This window comes from Ipomoea nil, unplaced genomic scaffold (genome assembly GCF_001879475.1).
Source record: "Ipomoea nil cultivar Tokyo-kokei standard unplaced genomic scaffold, Asagao_1.1 scaffold0519, whole genome shotgun sequence".
Lineage (NCBI taxonomy): Eukaryota > Viridiplantae > Streptophyta > Magnoliopsida > Solanales > Convolvulaceae > Ipomoea > Ipomoea nil.
Genome location: NW_017616947.1, coordinates 1,101,146 through 1,118,521, shown reverse-complemented (window position 1 = coordinate 1,118,521; position 17,376 = coordinate 1,101,146). Strand labels below are relative to the sequence as shown.

Sequence of the window (17,376 nt, the reverse complement as noted above, 5' to 3'; positions counted from 1 at the left end):
GATTGATATATTGTACGCTCAAAACGGATAATGGGTGAATGAGATATTGATTCTCAAAGTAGACCCATTTAAGTTGGGAAATGAAGGGAAAATGTAGGACTTTGTCCCACATTGGTTTGGAAACAAGATTTGCCCCCCTTATATACATGATCTCTTTTCAAGCTTGTAGAATTGTATAGCATAGAGGCTCTCTCGCGCGGGGGGGGGGGGGGGGGGGGGGGGGGTGCAAATCAAAATCCAACTAGAGGACATCAAAAGGCTTGAAATCAAGCCCGAACTCGCGTGCGCCGGCACCTGCGGGCACGAATGTCGTCCGGAAATGGGCTGGCCTTGCGGGCTAAGTTATGCCTAACTTCGGTATCATTTTCCATCTGATATAGTCACTTGGTTCGGTCAAAACCGAACCGAGAGCACCTACTCTCGTGTGCAGCACGAGAGGTTGTGGTGCACCGAGAGCACAACTCTCGTGCATCTGTGACCACGAGAGCAGTGCACTCTCGGGTTGCACCACAGTGCATGCGAGAGATGTACTCTCGTGTTGCTGGTCCGTGTGCTCTCGTGTGAACCTGCACCCCAACGGTCTGAAACCCGAAATTTCAGCCTGTTGTACAGATTAAACTCATCTGTTACGGAATTAATATTGTTTTAATTCCAATTTTAAATTCTGAGTTTAATCCTACTTAGTGGGTGACCGTTACAGGTGTTATACAATTGGTTTTAATCCCAATTTACTGCCATGTTGAATGCTATCCCTTCCAACGAGCCCTATATAAAGAAGAGGTTGGGCAGAAGCATTTTACACACACAGTGAGAAAAACGAAGGAATTCCAGTATAGTTTTCAGCTTCAAAACTTCTGCTTCTTCTCTCTTCTTTCCCCAGCTGTGTTCCAGCTTTGTTTTGTTCGCCGGGCTCTTTGTTTAGGTGCTTAAACAAAGAGTCGTAGCACGTTTTATCCTGGGAAACCTAGGCTACAACGCTCCTAGCACTTGTGGGAGGTAGCAAATAAGGTTTTAAGGAAAAGAACCTTGTGTTCGAACTCGTGCTAAAGCCTTTACCCCAAACACTCAACCTTTTCCTTCCTAGTTTCTGTTTTCCCATATAATATTAATCTTTCCGTAGGATTATTATTATTTTGGGATTTTACAACCATATTACCCAACAATCTTAAAACCTTATTTCCGTTTCCCGTTGGTTGTTTATCTCTAATTTCCTAGAAGAAATGGAGAATCCAGTTTTGCCAACTCTCGGGGAGGAGAATGTTGTTGAGAACAACAGTGGTAGGAATGGCAATAATGTTGCTAATTCCCAAGCTACACCAGTGAACATTGGTTCACAAGATGGTGGGAGCACTGAGGGATATATTCCCATGACTCGGGTACCTACGGTACCGAGTGGTTCGGCCGAAAGACCGGAGAAGTTCACCGGTATTGGATCGAACTTCAAGAGGTGGCAGCAAAAGATGCTGTTCTACCTGGAAACTCTCGGCTTGGCGAGATTCTTGACCGAGAAGGTTCCCGAACTAAGGGAACAAGATGCCCAATCCGTGATGGCAGTTGGCTATTGGAAGGATTCGGACTTCCTATGCCGAAACTACATCCTAAATGGATTGTGTGATGCGTTATACGATGTATATCGCAAGATTGGGACAGCAAAAGCATTGTGGGAAGCCTTGGATCATAAATACCGAAGTGAGGATGCCGGCGCAAAGAAATTTGTGGTTGGCCGATTCCTTGACTTCAAAATGGTTGATTCCAAGACCGTGCTAAGTCAGGTTGAGGATTTACAACTAATCTTTGATGAAATCCGTGACGAAGGCATGACGTTGAGTGAAGCCTTCCTAGTGGGATCCGTTATCCACTTGCTGCCTCCAGGGTGGAAAGACTTCAAGAATTACCTTAAGCATAAGCGAAAGGAAATGAACCTGGAGGACCTAATCCAGCGACTCCGAATTGAGGAGGGGAACAGGACGAATGATGGCAGAAATACTGTCACTGTTGGCGCTAAGGCCAATGTTGTGGAGCATGCCAAAGGCTCCAAGAAGAACAAGAAGGACAAGCAGAAGCTAGGTCCGAAAGGAGGCATTACCAAGAAGAAATTTCATGGAAAATGCTTCAATTGTGGTAAGACTGGCCACAAGTCCTCTGAATGCAAAGTTCCTAAGAAGAAGAACAAGAGTTCTGAAGCCAACATGGTTGAGGAAAGCAATCAGAAGGAGGTCGAGATTAGCCTTTCGGCTATGGTGACCGAGGTGAACCTCGTGGACTCTAACCCACGAGAGTGGTTCATCGACACTGGTGCAACAAGGCATTTGTGTTGCAACCGAGAGATGTTCAACACCTTTGAGACCGTTGAGGGCGAGAAGGTTTGGATGGGAAACTCTGCTCAGTCTGCTGTGGAAGGCATGGGCAAGGTGGTTCTGAAGATGACTTCCGGGAAGGAACTGACGTTGAACAACGTGCTGTATGTTCCAGAGCTGAGGAAGAATCTGGTGTCTGGCTCACTGTTGAACAAGCATGGCTTTCGCATGGTGTTCGAGTCAGACAAGGTTGTTTTGTCTAAGTTAGGAATGTTTGTAGGCAAAGGTTATGTAACCAATGGGCTCTTTAAGCTCAATGTAATGCCTATTATGAATAAAAGCAAAGTTACTTCCGTTTACTTGCTTGAGTCTTCCAATTTGTGGCATGGTAGACTAGGTCATGTTAATTATAATTCTATGCGTAGATTAATTAACATGAACCTAATTCCTAACTTTCATATTAACACAAATAACAAGTGTGAAATTTGTGTTGAGGCAAAATTAACGAAAGTACCTTTCAAATCGGTTGAAAGGGAAACTGAACCACTAGAATTAATCCATAGTGATTTGTGCGATTTTAGATCGATACAAACGAGAGGTGGTAATAAATATTTTATCACCTTTATCGACGATAGCACACGTTATTGCTATGTGTATTTGCTTAAAAGCAAAGACGAAGCCTTGGAAAAATTCATTCTTTATAAGAATGAAGTTGAAAACCAACTTAATCAAAAGATTAAGAAAGTTAGAAGCGATAGAGGTGGTGAGTACGAAGCACCTATTGGTGACTTCTGTGCGAGTGTAGGTATAATACACGAGCGTACTGCACCTTACTCACCTCAATCGAACGGTGTTGCCGAACGAAAGAATCGTACATTGAAAGATATGATGAATGCGATGCTTATAAGTTCGGGCCTACCTCAAGACGCGTGGGGTGAGGCTATTTTGACAAGTAATTACCTTTTAAATAAGGTACCCCACAAGAAGTTTGATAAGACTCCTTATGAGCTGTGGAACGGTAGGAAACCTTCCTACCAGTACCTGAAAGTGTGGGGGTGTCTTGCCAAAGTTTTGGTGCCAACACCTAAGAAAGTAAAGATAGGTCCTAAGACAATGGACTGTATCTTTATTGGCTATGCACATAATAGTAGTGCTTATCGGTTCTTAGTACACGAGTCCCATAATCCGGACGTACACGAGAACACGATAATAGAATCAAGGAATGCATCTTTCTTTGAAAATGTATTTCCTTGTAGGTCCAATGAGGGACCGAGTTCGTCAAAACGAACGTTTGACGAAGCTATGGATAATGATAGTGGGGAATCCGAGAGAGAACCCGAGCTCGAGCCAAGACGCAGTAAGCGGGCGAGAGTTGGAAAATCATTTGATCCTGATTTTCTAACTTACTTGTTGGAGTACGATTCGAGTACTCTAACTTGTTTATTAGAAAATGAACCCGATTTTCTATCTTGTTTGATAGAAAACGAGCCCCGAACGTACGGAGAAGCCGTGACTTCTACAGAAGGACCAATGTGGAAAGAGGCTATTAAAAGTGAAGTGGATTCTATTTTACAGAATCACACTTGGGAACTTGTTGATCTTCCTCCGGGTAGTAAACCCTTAGGATCCAAGTGGGTCTTTAAAAGGAAGATGAAACCCGATGGTTCCATCGAGAAGTATAAGGCTAGGCTTGTAATCAAGGGTTACAGGCAACGCGAGGGCCTTGATTACTTCGACACGTATTCTCCCGTGACGAGAATAAATTCCATTAGAATGATACTTGCTATAGCCGCATTGCGGAATTTAGAAGTTCATCAAATGGACGTTAAAACCGCTTTCCTAAATGGCGAACTAGATGAGGAAATCTACATGGAACAACCCGAAGGATTCGTGGTTCCGGGCCAAGAAAGGAAAGTGTGTAAGTTGGTTAAATCGCTATATGGTTTAAAACAAGCGCCTAAACAATGGCACGAGAAGTTTGACCATGCGATGTTAACTAATGGATTTAAAATAAACGAAAGTGACAAATGTGTCTACGTTAAGGAAACGATAGACGGCTATGTCATTCTCTGTTTATACGTAGATGATATACTCATCGTTGGTAGTAACGATCGGATGATCAAGTCTACCAAAACCATGTTAAATGCGAGATTTGACATGAAAGATATGGGTTTGGCTGATTTAATCCTCGGGATTAGAATCATTAGAAGACCTGATGGTCTTGTGTTGAGCCAATCTCACTATATTGATAAAATCCTTGGGAAATTTATCAAGGATAATCATCAAGGGACTAGGACGCCTCTAGATCGAAGCGTTCATCTAACCAAAAACCACGGAGAATGTATTTCTCAAGTAGAATATACTCGGGTTATTGGTAGTTTGATGTATCTTATGAGCTGTACTAGACCGGATATTGCATTTGCGGTTAGTAAACTCAGTAGATATACAAGTAACCCCGGTGCCATGCACTGGACGGCAATAGTGAAGGTTCTGAGATACTTAAGGTATACTCGAGACCTTGGACTGCACTATGGGAGATATCCTGCTGTACTTGAAGGGTATAGCGACGCTAGCTGGATATCTGACATTAAGGACTCCAAGTCCACGAGTGGCTATGTGTTTACACTAGCCGGTGCAGCCGTTGCATGGAAATCCTCTAAGCAGACCGTGATAGCTAGATCCACGATGGAATCTGAGCTAATAGCCTTGGACAAATGTTGTGAAGAGGCTGAATGGCTACGCCATTTTTTAGAGGATATTCCTAATTGGGAAAGACCTGTACCTCCAATGTGTGTCCATTGCGATAGTCAAGCTGCAATTGGACGAGTACAGAATCATATGTATAATGGTAAGTCTAGACATGTGCGTCGTAGACATAATACCATTAGACAACTTCTCACAACTGGTGTTGTCTCGATTGACTACGTAAAGTCAGAAGACAATATAGCGGATCCGCTAACCAAAGGGTTATGTAGAGTAGCTGTGGAGAAGTTGAGACGAGGAATGGGTCTAAAGCCCTTGGTATAAAGTTCTATAGTGGACACCCAACCTAGCTGGCACCTAGGTTCAATGGGACAACTAAATTATGGAACGGAGCGTGTCACTGTGGGGGTCTCGGATTCCCTACCACTCCTCGTTAGAAACAGTGGCTCCCGCACAAGGTTAGCATGTTAAATGCTTTAGTGATTCGAATGTCGATTGACATATGTGAGTATGCGGGATACTCGGGAAAGAATCACCTATGTGAGAGAGAAGTGAGGGTCGCTTCAAAGGAGAATTGACGGGCACAATTCTTCACAAACTCTTGCAGAACCAAGAATGGTGACCCACAACCAAAATGGGCACAATCATGAGAACAAAGCATTGTTGGAAGGTTCTTGTGTGAGATATGTCATCGTCTACACAAACGGCAGTCGGTTCAAAGACATCGCGTTCTACCGTACAGTCAGTAGAGTAAATGTATCTTCACGAGGGAAGGTTCAAAGGGTGTGACCCTACCTATCCTATGCAGGGATCGACCGTTGAACACAGTTGTTTCCGTTTTAAAACTACCCCCGAAAATCAATTTTCATTCATGTGGGGGATTGTTGGAAAAATTAGCTTAAAATGGCATATTAAATGGCTATTTTGTGGTACAATTATCAGTGGGGTCCACTTCCGATTTGGGTCGGGTCAAAGTGGATTCGGATTCTTCGTAGTAAGACGAAGAGATTGATATATTGTACGCTCAAAACGGATAATGGGTGAATGAGATATTGATTCTCAAAGTAGACCCATTTAAGTTGGGAAATGAAGGGAAAATGTAGGACTTTGTCCCACATTGGTTTGGAAACAAGATTTGCCCCCTTATATACATGAGCTCTTTTCAAGCTTGTAGAATTGTATAGCATAGAGGCTCTCTCGCGCGGGGGGGGGGGGGGGGGGGGGTGCAAATCAAAATCCAACTAGAGGACATCAAAAGGCTTGAAATCAAGCCCGAACTCGTGTGCGCCGGCACCTACGGGCACGAATGTCGTCCGGAAATAGGCTGGCCTTGCGGGCATAAGTTATGCCTAACTTCGGTATCATTTTCCATCTGATATAGTCACTTGGTTCGGTCAAAACCGAACCGAGAGCACCTACTCTCGTGTGTAGCACGAGAGGTTGTGGTGCACCGAGAGCACAACTCTCGTGCATCTGTGACCACGAGAGCAGTGCACTCTCGGGTTGCACCACAGTGCACGCGAGAGATGTACTCTCGTGTTGCTGGTCCGTGTGCTCTCGTGTGAACCTGCACCCCAACGGTCTGAAACCCGAAAGTTTAGCCTGTTGTACAGATTAAACTCATCTGTTACGGAATTAATACTGTTTTAATTCCAATTTTAAATTCTGAGTTTAATCCTACTTAGTGGGTGACTGTTACAGGTGTTATACAATTGGTTTTAATCCCAATTTACTGCCATGTTGAATGCTATCCCTTCCAACGAGCCCTATATAAAGAAGAGGTTGGGCAGAAGCATTTTACACACACAGTGAGAAAAACGAAGGAATTCCAGTATAGTTTTCAGCTTCAAAACTTCTGCTTCTACTCTCTTCTTTCCCCAGCTGTGTTCCAGCTTTGTTTTGTTCGCCGGGCTCTTTGTTTAGGTGCTTAAACAAAGAGTCGTAGCACGTTTTATCCTGGGAAACCTAGGCTACAACGCTCCTAGCACTTGTGGGAGGTAGCAAATAAGGTTTTAAGGAAAAGAACCTTGTGTTCGAACTCGTGCTAAAGCCTTTACCCCAAACACTCAACCTTTTCCTTCCTAGTTTCTGTTTTCCCATATAATATTAATCTTTCCGTAGGATTATTATTATTTTGGGATTTTACAACCATATTACCCAACATAAATATATATATATTTACATACATATATATATATATATATATATATATATATATATATATATATATATATATATATATATATATATATATATATATATATATATATGTATGTATATATGTATATGTATATATGTATATATATATATATGTATATATATATATATATATATACATATATATATATATACATATATATATATATATATATATATATATATATATATATATATATATATATATATAGAGTTAATTCCAGCAAAGGTCCTCCGACTATTGTCATTTTCTAAATTTAGTCATCGTCTTTTAATTTGGACGAATTAAACCCTTGACTATCAAAAACATTCCTTCTTTAGTCCTGCCGTGAAACTAACGTTATTTTGTTGTTTAAATCAGGGGTAAAACAGTCTTTTCATATACTTAGTGTCTTCTTCCTCCATTTCTTGCCATACCATTCTCTGCACATCACCGCACTCAACTTCGCAATGCCTAATCGTGTTAAAGTGGCATCGGAAAACGTCTCGCAAATGGCGCTGTAGATTTCCTGGCAGTCACGGAGGCATCCAATCGACCTTAGCCCCCGCGCAATGGACCGGAGATCATCCAGGACCAAGCTTGTGGGATCAATTTCAAAGCAGAAACCAAGAGAATAGCTACGTGTGGTAAAAGAATATGTAGTGGGACTGGCTGAAACGGTTTGTTTGGTGCTGAGAACATGATTGAGCATGGTTTCGAACTCGTCCAAGAGCTGCCGCCGAACAATCCCAGCTTCCCAGCTCCAGCTTTGCATGAACTGCTGAATTATGTAGTCTACAGCCCAGAGATATTCACGATTTCACTCCGGCAACGTCGGAAGATCATTTTGAGCCTAAAGTTATCGCCTTGTGCACATTTGGGATCATACTTGAGGACAATCCCCCTCGCTCTGTCATCATCCGTCTTTACCACTTCCATTTTTACAGATTACAGTGTTGAAATCGGATTATTTTATGCGATGAAATCTTTTTCTGTATAATATAGGGAGTGAAATATTAGATGCGTGTTCATCTATTTAACTAGTTTTTGTTCTTGATTTCTTGTTCAGCCATTAAAGGGGGCAGAAAAGAAGTCATCGGATCCATTGTTTCAACATATTACAGGACAAAAATGAGGAAGAAGAGGACTAACACGGCTTTACGTATTATAGGTTCTTGCAAGGTCAAGGGTCCAACAAGAATATAGACTTGAGTGCAGAAAATTGCAGGTGTTTACAATTTAGTAAAAAAGCTAGTAGAGTCTATGACGACTCGACCAGAAAATGGTTTAGAACAACTCTACAACTGAGTGGAAAAGATCATTTTGATTGAAATTAAAGATGGTGGAGGCCAGGCGAAGACTTGAAAGCTCGCATGTTATTAGTATGTATGTATTTTTGCTTAGATTTTTTGTCAGACTTAGTGTTTATAAGAAAACTGTTGGACTGACTAATTCTGAAGTTGAAGAATGGAGAAATGACGAGAAGAAACCTAACTAAGAAGAAAAACTATGGAGTTTTAGGTTGAAGACTATGCATTATCGGCATATATATTCCTCCAGGAAGTGAAAGAAGACAAAAAGCATATGAAAAGACTGTTTTACCCCTGATTTAAACAGCAAAATAACGTCAGTTTCACAGAAGGACTAATGGAGGAACAGTTTTGATAGTCAAGGGTTTAATTCGTCCAAATTAAAAGACGAGGACTAAATTTGGAAAATCGCAATAGTCGGAGGACCTTTGCTGGAATTAACTCTATATATATATATATATATATATATATATATATATATATATATATATATGAATTTTGAATCCGGTGAGGTTACCCTAATTAGGTGAGGTCGTGAGGCTCAATCTTGATCGTCCATTGTTTTATTTTAACGGGTCAGATTTGGGGTTTTTTTAAAGTGATTTCCGCTGGAAAAAAAAGGGGTGGGGGCTGTTTAGTAATTTCATTTATTCATTAATTAATTGCCATTGAATACCGAGATATTCTCGGTATCTTCACGGTACCTTCCTTTAATTTAATTTTCTACTCCTTCACTCCACAGAAGACATAGTAGCCGATCTCTCTCTCCCTATCGTGTGTACAGGCGATTCGAATGTTCCGTGGCATACTCCTCGCTCCGGTGGTCAAAGAGGCGGAAGCTATCGTCTTCCGATGGTTTGCAAGGTAAGTTTTTCCTCCTTTTTTAATGGTTTTGATTTGCATTTTTCGGCTAGATAATCTTATGCTGATAAGGATCTCTTCCTTATAAAGTTTCATGAGTTCTTGCAAAATGAACCAACCAAATCAGCGGTTGACGTTTCATCTGTTTGTTATGCTGAAAAAGTGGCTGTTATTCGTAGAAACCTTGGTAACTTGTTCTGACTAATTGATCTGATTTTTTAATCTACTTATTAGGATTTTTTTTTTTTTTTTTTGCTTTACTAATGATTAGTGTTTCCAGGTTCAGTTCTGAGTCATGCTAAATCTTTAATTCCTAGTTTACTAAATGAAGAGGATGTACAACTTTTGAGGTGATTTAGATCTCAATTTTGCAAGCCTGTTATTGCATCCTTTTTCTTTGTATTTTGTGAGACTCTTAGTTGTAGATCTGGTCATTACATGAGTTTTGCTATACTTCCTACTGGTATATTTATTTCTTTATAATAAAATTATATGCCATCTGATCTTTCATTGCAGGGTGTTCTTCACTCAGTTAGAGTCTCTGATTGCTCCTGCTGAAATTGGAGAAAACCGAGTTCAAGTAATTTCTTTCTTCCGATAATGATGTATACCATTCTTTTTATTTCTACATATTTGATTTGTTGCTCAGAAATGTCTTTTCAATTTTCTTAGTAATGGTTATAGTTAACTTGTTTGTCTACAAACTGAACATGTGCTTGAATAGTTGAATTGTTCTATTGAAAGAATTCAATAAAGGAAAAGATGGGTTTAGCATGTTAGAATAAATTATCAATTAGCCCAACATGATGACCGGAATGCTATATGTTGTTTTTTTCATTTTCCCCAATAAATTATGAGATTTATATTAAAAAAAATGTGGTTTTGATGGTAGTTGAGTTTATGTAAATGGGCGTGTGCAAAATCTTAGAGTGCAGCGTTTTAGCTCATTAGATTTTTGGAGTTTGGTTTATTTTCGTTAGTACTTATTTGCTCCTGACATTTGGGTAAATTGTGAAACAGAAAATGGGTGATTTCCTGCATGATTTCACGAGCATGATGGACCAAAATGTTGGGACCAGGTGTGAACTGATAAATTTACAAACCTTGACTTCGCTGATTTTGTTCTCAAAAGCACTGGTTAGCATTATCATGTACATATTACGGTGTATATAATCCCACTTTTTATGCTAAAGATTACATTATTAATTCTCACCATATTTAGTCATTTTGATACAATTACCTTTAAATCCTTCTAATAAAATAATATCCTAAATTAATTGACATTAATCTCTCAATCTAGAACATCCATTGCGTTTGGGTTGATGGATGTGATACGGTCTCATGATCTCACAAATCATAGAGATCTCACTGGATCTGTAGCCATATATATATATATATATATATATATATATATATATATATATATATATATATATATATATATATATGTATATATATATATGTATATGTAGATATTAGATCCAATGAGACCCCTAGTTAGGTGAGATGATGAGATGTAATCCTGAGCATTCATTTTTTTATTTTAACGGTTCAGATTTCAGATTTTTTTATTTGTAAATGGCTGTTCTGTAATATACTTAGGGTAGTTGAGTAATTTTACATACACATTTATTTCTTTCCTTATCAAAATCGTGATATTTTATTTGTTTCCTTGTGCTATATTTTTCTTCAAAGCCGATAGTTGCCTTTTTTTCTCAGTTTTTCTTCTTCTCAAGAGTCGCAGCTGCTCCCCTCTCCTTGCCACCGGCCACCAGCTTCGCGGTCTCCGTCTTCACTCTCATCCCGCCTCAGTCGCCGATCGTGAGCCGCCTCCATCTTCACCACTTTCCAGTCAACGCCTCGCCTCAGGTTCGTAGTCTCGTTCTCAACTTCTCGTTCATACTTGATTGGCCAGAGAGCGAACAAGGAGATCAATTCTGTCGGCAATGACATCAATGTAAGCTACTTCTTGTTTTGCTCGGATACTTCGGTCTCTTAGTTTTACTTTCTTTAATTTGTTTTTTCTAGAAATCAATTTTGCTTAATTACGTTTTCTTGTTGGAGTTTTAGTTCTGGGGATCTCTTGATTGTGATGATGAATTACTAATTATTTTTTCTGTTAAATTAGCATGATTTTCTATGAAAGTAACGATCTCGTGTTGTCGGTGAGTCAGTCGGTCATGGTTGATCTTAGCCTTATCAGCGACTTAGGCCATTTGAGCCTTTTTCTGTTTCACGTTTAGGTTTTGAGGTTAATATCTTAATAAAAGAATTTTCCATAAAGAAGATTAGAATCTGTTGATTAATTTCAATTCCATATTTTCATTAACTATTGGTAATCTGTTTCAATTGGGAATATGAGAAATTATTTGCTGCATACTTTGAACTATAGAAGTACTGTAATACAATTGAGATGGTGTGATGTTAGGGTATCAAAACACACAAAGCTAGTAATGTGTAAAATCGAATGCAATGTTACGGAAATATAATTTGAACAATTAGTATATTCAAAATGAATAGGGGTTCATCTATAGTAGTTTTGCAGTTTTGCTATGCTTTGAAGGATATTACAATTGGGGGGCTGCTGTTTGAAATGTAGTATTAGGATGGTGTGTGCGTAGACAAACATTAGTTTGTGCATTGTACTTGAACGAGTGGTTTTGGCTTGACGATGGTGTTATAATGTATCTGTTTTAGTGTTTGGTTATGGATTTTTAATCGTATTTCCAGATTCATTTTAATTTATCTCAAGGATCAAATGTTTAGATTTTTTTTGTTTCTGGAATGCTAATTTTTTGATCAGGGACGTGTTGACACTGGTTTGTGCGTAGTTGTATGTAGGCATGTGCATTTATATCTATACAGATGTGGTAGGAAAGAAAAATAGTATTACATGAGCTTTTTATTGTTGTTTGAGCTTTTTATTTTGTTTTTCTTTTTTTTTGGTTTTTTTTTTGTTTTTTTTTTGTTTTTTGTTTTTTGTTTTTTGTTTTTTTTTTGTGTGTGTATGAAAGGTAGCTTTTAATCATGGTTGGCTTGTCATGTTCTCATTTATTATAATAGTGTAGATCATATATTTTGTTGTTTTTTTTTTTTTTTTTTTTTTTTTTTTTTTTTTTTTTGGTGTATGAAAGGTAGATTTTAATTGTGGTTGTTTTGCCATGTTCTCATTTATTATAATAGTGTAGATCATATTGTACTGGCAATTAGTGTGTACGTTCTTGGGGTGACGTTTGTGCGTAATTCTGTAATTGTTAATTGGTTGGTGCGTTATAAGTAATAAGATAGTGCGTACTATTAGTGTGTGCATTCTTTGTGTGATGTTTGTGCGTAATACTGTAATTGCTAATTGGTTGTTGCGTTCTAAGTAATAAGCTAGTACGTAATATTGGGCTGCTGGTTTCCCGATTCTGGTCTGTGCGGTGCAGGGGAAAAGTGAGTGCTCAAGAGTATGATGATTTTTTCTTTTACTGTTTTGTGGTATCTTTTGTTGCTAATAGTGCATTAATTTTGGTATGTCTAGGTGTCACGGCTGTAGAGACGGTAGATGCGGTAGAGGCTGCACATTTGATGCTGTCCGAGGATGTTGAAGCACCCCCTGTTCCGCAACCAGACACAAATTCGGATGAGGAGGATGATGGGCTAGACGTGGATGACTTGAAACTATTTCCGCTTTTGAAGATTCGTGCTTCTCCCAAGCAATTGGTCGCACCGATGAGGCTGTTTAATGTTTGTCAGAAGAGAGCTGTGGTCGAGTTGGGGTTAGGAGAGTTGTTAAATCTTCAAATCCACGAAGGTTAATAGCTTGTGCGTATTGTTGTGTTTTTATGAGGGGCAGTAGGTGTGTTCTAGGCCAATATTTAAGTCCTTAAATTAGTCACGAGCGTAACAAATTGATGATTACATAATTGTAATTCTTTTTGACTCCTTGAATATATATATTTTATTTTATTATATTTTTATAAACTTAGTATTCACCTTCTAATTCGTATTCCGTTCATCGAATCCACCTTACCTTATATTGAATTACATCTGTATATTCCACATTACACACACGCACATGCCGACGTGAACAAACGCACACACAAAACTGCTATGGCCCATGAAGCACACTCCGTCATAAACAAACGCACACACCGCATTTCATGCACTAACCACAAAAACAATCATACTGTCTAATTCATTCAATAAGAACATACAAATTCCTTTCACGCACACCCATTATAAAACTAATTTAAGACAAACTACTTCATTCCCGGCACACCCATTATACTACTAATGCCTATGGTGCACACTCCGTCGTAAACGAACGCACACACCAGAATTCATGCACTAACCAAATACCACCCATACCGTCTAATTCATACCCAATGAGCACACAATTTCATTCCACTCACATCCATTATAATAATAATTTTCGGCTCCACAATGAATGTCACACCACACAGGCCAACGTGAACAAACGCACACACAAAACTACTATGGCCCATGACGCATACTCCGTCGTAAACAAACGCACACACCGCATTTCATGCACTAACAAAAAAACAGTGATACCGTCTAATTTATTCAAAATGAACATACAAATTCCTTTCACGCACACCCATTGTAATAATAATTTTCGGCTCCACGATGAATGTCACATCGCATCAAAACCCTCGTAATGCACGTCATGTTAACGCCAACTAAAAAAATGCACCCACCGCCCGTCCCCCAACTACCTACCTACGTAAACATTCTTCTATTTACTAAAAAAACACACACAAAAACGTCCTAATTGTTTCGTGTTCCCCTTGCATATTAATTTAAAAACCGCCACCAACAAAAAACAATGACAACAGTGTAAAATTTAACTACGCACACGCCGTAGGACCTGGATGCACAGACCAACGTACAAAGCTAATTACATACTTAAGTCAGCAACTCTGATACCTGCGCTACTCTCCATCTTCAACCTCTGAAAATTAGTCCCAATCACAAATCAAAAGCTCACGGTTAAACTCCTACAAACATTTTCTAGAATTGACTACAACTTATTTCCATAATATTTGTAATCTTTGATTATGGTAAAGATTCCAATCTAATTCTAACCAAAATTAACACATTAATACAATTACTTTTAAACCCCCCTATTTAAAATATGCCCTTATTTACATTATATTTCTCATTCAATCTCATCCATCCATTACAAATTTATAAATGGATGGGATCTCATCTCACCATCTCATTTAATAAGGGAGTCTCATGGGATCTGCACCCTGTATATGTATATATATATATGTATATATATAGATATGTATATATATATATATGTATATATATAGATATGTATATATATATATATATATATATATATATATATATATATATATATATATATACATATACATATATATATATATAGATATGTATATATACATATACATATACATATATATATATATATATATATATATATATATATATATATATATATATATATATATATATATATATGTATGTGCAGATAACACTTTGGTAATTTCAATTCTAAGTAACAAGCATCAACAAGTTATGCTTAATAGTGCGGTGCACAAAGAGAGATTCTAAACATGTAATACGTTAGAAACACTTGATATGGTTCAAGGATGATATACGTAAAGTTTGGCTCGCATGCAGACGTGGGAACTATCAAACCCAGACAGATAAAGATATGCGATAAATCGTAATCGGGTTAGTTCGCAGTTAGAATAAGCATGCACAAAATAGATGAGCAGTAAGTAAAGTGAGGGAGAGATTTATAGTGGTTCGGAGATGGTGTAATTCTCCTACTCCACTTTTCTCCTTTCACTCCAAGGAGGAAATTCGCTATTATCCGATCACCAAGATACAATAGTGAATAAGTGTCCACCGACACTTCTCCGAGCGCTTCGCACAAAGCTACACTCCTCCAAGATTTTTCGCAAGCTCCTCTTGTTACTCCGCCTTCCCGAGTATTTCGCCCCAAGCTGTACTCCTACACCACGAGAACTACGCACAAAGCTACATTCTCATAGGGTTTTCACAAGCTCCCCTTGTTACTCTGCCCTTTACAACGAGTGATACGCACAAAGCTACACTCAACCAGGATTTTTCACTCTCTCTAGTTACTCCGCACTCTTTCTACACTCTGTAGAGATGTTTACAAGGAAATAAAATATTTCTCTCACTCAGACTTGAATTCTATCGTGTATAGCTCAATATATCACTTGATGATTGATTGGATATTCTTTGTTGTAGAATTCTTAAACCTTCTTGTCTTCAAGTCTGCTTGGGTAATTTATAGCCAAAGAAAGCTATTTGCCCGTTGATCAACTTTCGATCTCGATCGTCCATCTTCGTATGTAGTTGATCAAAATAAAGTTGTCAACTTGATATGAAAAGTTAGGTAGTAGTCTTTTCGCCTTTTGTCAGATGATTTGAATATTTTGGCCGTTGCCGTGTCTTGAATTTTGTAACCTCCAAAATTTGAATAAGTTCAGCGCGGCAAGCTAGACATTTCTTGTCATTCATAAATGTTCTGACATATCAAGTTGATCAAATAATTCATCTGCTGATTCTTGCTTGAGTATGAAAATATATCTCCGTGAATCAGCCTTCTTCGAGCGTCTCCGGTTCTGTGATACCCCGGTTATTTGAGTATTTTGTTATAAATATTATTATTCTAAATAAAATTTTATAAAATAGATATTATGTTAAATAAAACATTTTTACTATACGGTCTGTAATTATATTATTTTATGTGACCCAAAACTATTTAAACTAGTTTGTTACTGCTACTCTTTTATTTCTAAACGGTGTATTATAGCTAATAATTATTTATTTATATATATGTTACGTATGTATATATCTTAAGTACTAGTAGGCTAATATGTATATTAATATTATATTAAGCTTTTAAGTATTTTAGTTCCTTACAACTAGAATTATTATTTATAATACAAGTTATTAGTTAAGTATTTAAGTAGTAGTCTAATTGTTCCAATCCTCATCAGTAGCTGATTCATTAAATCCTCTCCTCTTGCTAACACAATACCGCCGAATAGAAAGGAAAAACAAAAAACAAAAACTTATTCCTCTTTGTCATCGATTCACACTACAAGAATAAACACATTTAGTGACAAATCTTTTGTGACACTTCATAATTTAGTCACAAATAATACTCTTCTTGTGACCAAAAAAATAATTCGACACTATTTTTTGGGATAATTGTGATAACTTTTTTTTTTTGTCACGAATAATATGGTAATTGTGACAAATAAGTATTTGTTACGAATAAGTTGTCACTGTTACTAGAATAATAGTGTCGTAATATACGTTGTCACTATTTTTTGTCACTAAATATATGTGCATTTTGGCGGCATTATAATTATTGCGGGAACAAATGTAATTGTGACAAAATATAATATGGACACAAATTTTTATACTTTTTGTGACAAATAGTTATTGGTCACTCTTGTTTATAATATTTGTGACAACTTTTTTTGTCAATAAAAATACAATTGGTTAGTACCATTAGAAATGAGAAACAATTGTGAGAAAAAACACTGTTGTCACTAATATTGTCATTGTTTGTGATGAAATTGTTACAAATATTATTGACGCTCTATAATTCCGTAACAAAAATTACTAAATTGTGACATAGTTGTGTTGATTTCAAGTGTTGTCACTAATTTATAATAATTGTGATTTCAAATTTTGTCACTAATTTACGAGTAATTAATTGTTACAATGACTTTGTCATTATAATTAAATAGATGAATATCGTGTGAAGTTATGTTGTAATCAATGTTTGCCATTAAAATTGCATTCAAGTTGGTGTCAAGTAATTTGGTGTGAATTTGGTATTAAATTTTATATATGATCACTCATTTTTAAATGTTCTTATGTGACAGATAAGTTTACTAGCACTTATTTTACTAATTTGACATATCAATTTTTTTGGATGCTTCTTTTTTGGACAAATGGTTGTATCAATATGATTGTATTAAATATATAATATAAAATTAAT

The 17,376-nt window shown here is 37.5% G+C and overlaps 1 protein-coding gene across 5 annotated transcripts; it reads left to right on the top strand.

The window, feature by feature from the left end:
• The first annotated feature begins 9,245 nt into the window (after nt 1–9,245).
• On the top strand, nt 9,246–13,298 carry LOC109174076 (nodulin homeobox-like). Of its 5 annotated transcripts, none has more exons than XR_002052999.1 (8): nt 9,246–9,350; nt 9,438–9,534; nt 9,634–9,697; nt 9,864–9,927; nt 10,368–10,426; nt 11,084–11,304; nt 12,716–12,782; nt 12,871–13,298. XR_002052999.1 is itself a non-coding variant. In XM_019323367.1 (8 exons), exons 1-6 carry the CDS (start codon nt 9,339–9,341, stop codon nt 11,295–11,297), a joined length of 516 nt encoding a protein of 171 aa, XP_019178912.1. In that variant the 5' UTR covers nt 9,246–9,338; the 3' UTR covers nt 11,298–11,304; nt 12,776–12,782; nt 12,871–13,298. The 5 variants fall into 5 exon arrangements, 3 of the variants coding, with proteins under 3 accessions (XP_019178912.1, XP_019178911.1, XP_019178913.1); XR_002052998.1 differs by having other exon boundaries at nt 9,628–9,697; XM_019323367.1 differs by having other exon boundaries at nt 9,628–9,697; nt 12,776–12,782.
• The last annotated feature ends 4,078 nt before the right edge of the window (nt 13,299–17,376 follow it).

What these genes read in the sequence shown, in the direction of transcription:
- LOC109174076 (XM_019323366.1), top strand. An exon ending in GAGGATGTACAACTTTTGAG is followed by an intron (nt 9,698 to 9,863) that starts GTGATTTAGATC and finishes CTTTCATTGCAG; the next exon opens with GGTGTTCTTCACTCAGTTAG. An exon ending in GACCAAAATGTTGGGACCAG is followed by an intron (nt 10,427 to 11,083) that starts GTGTGAACTGAT and finishes CTTCTTCTCAAG; the next exon opens with AGTCGCAGCTGCTCCCCTCT.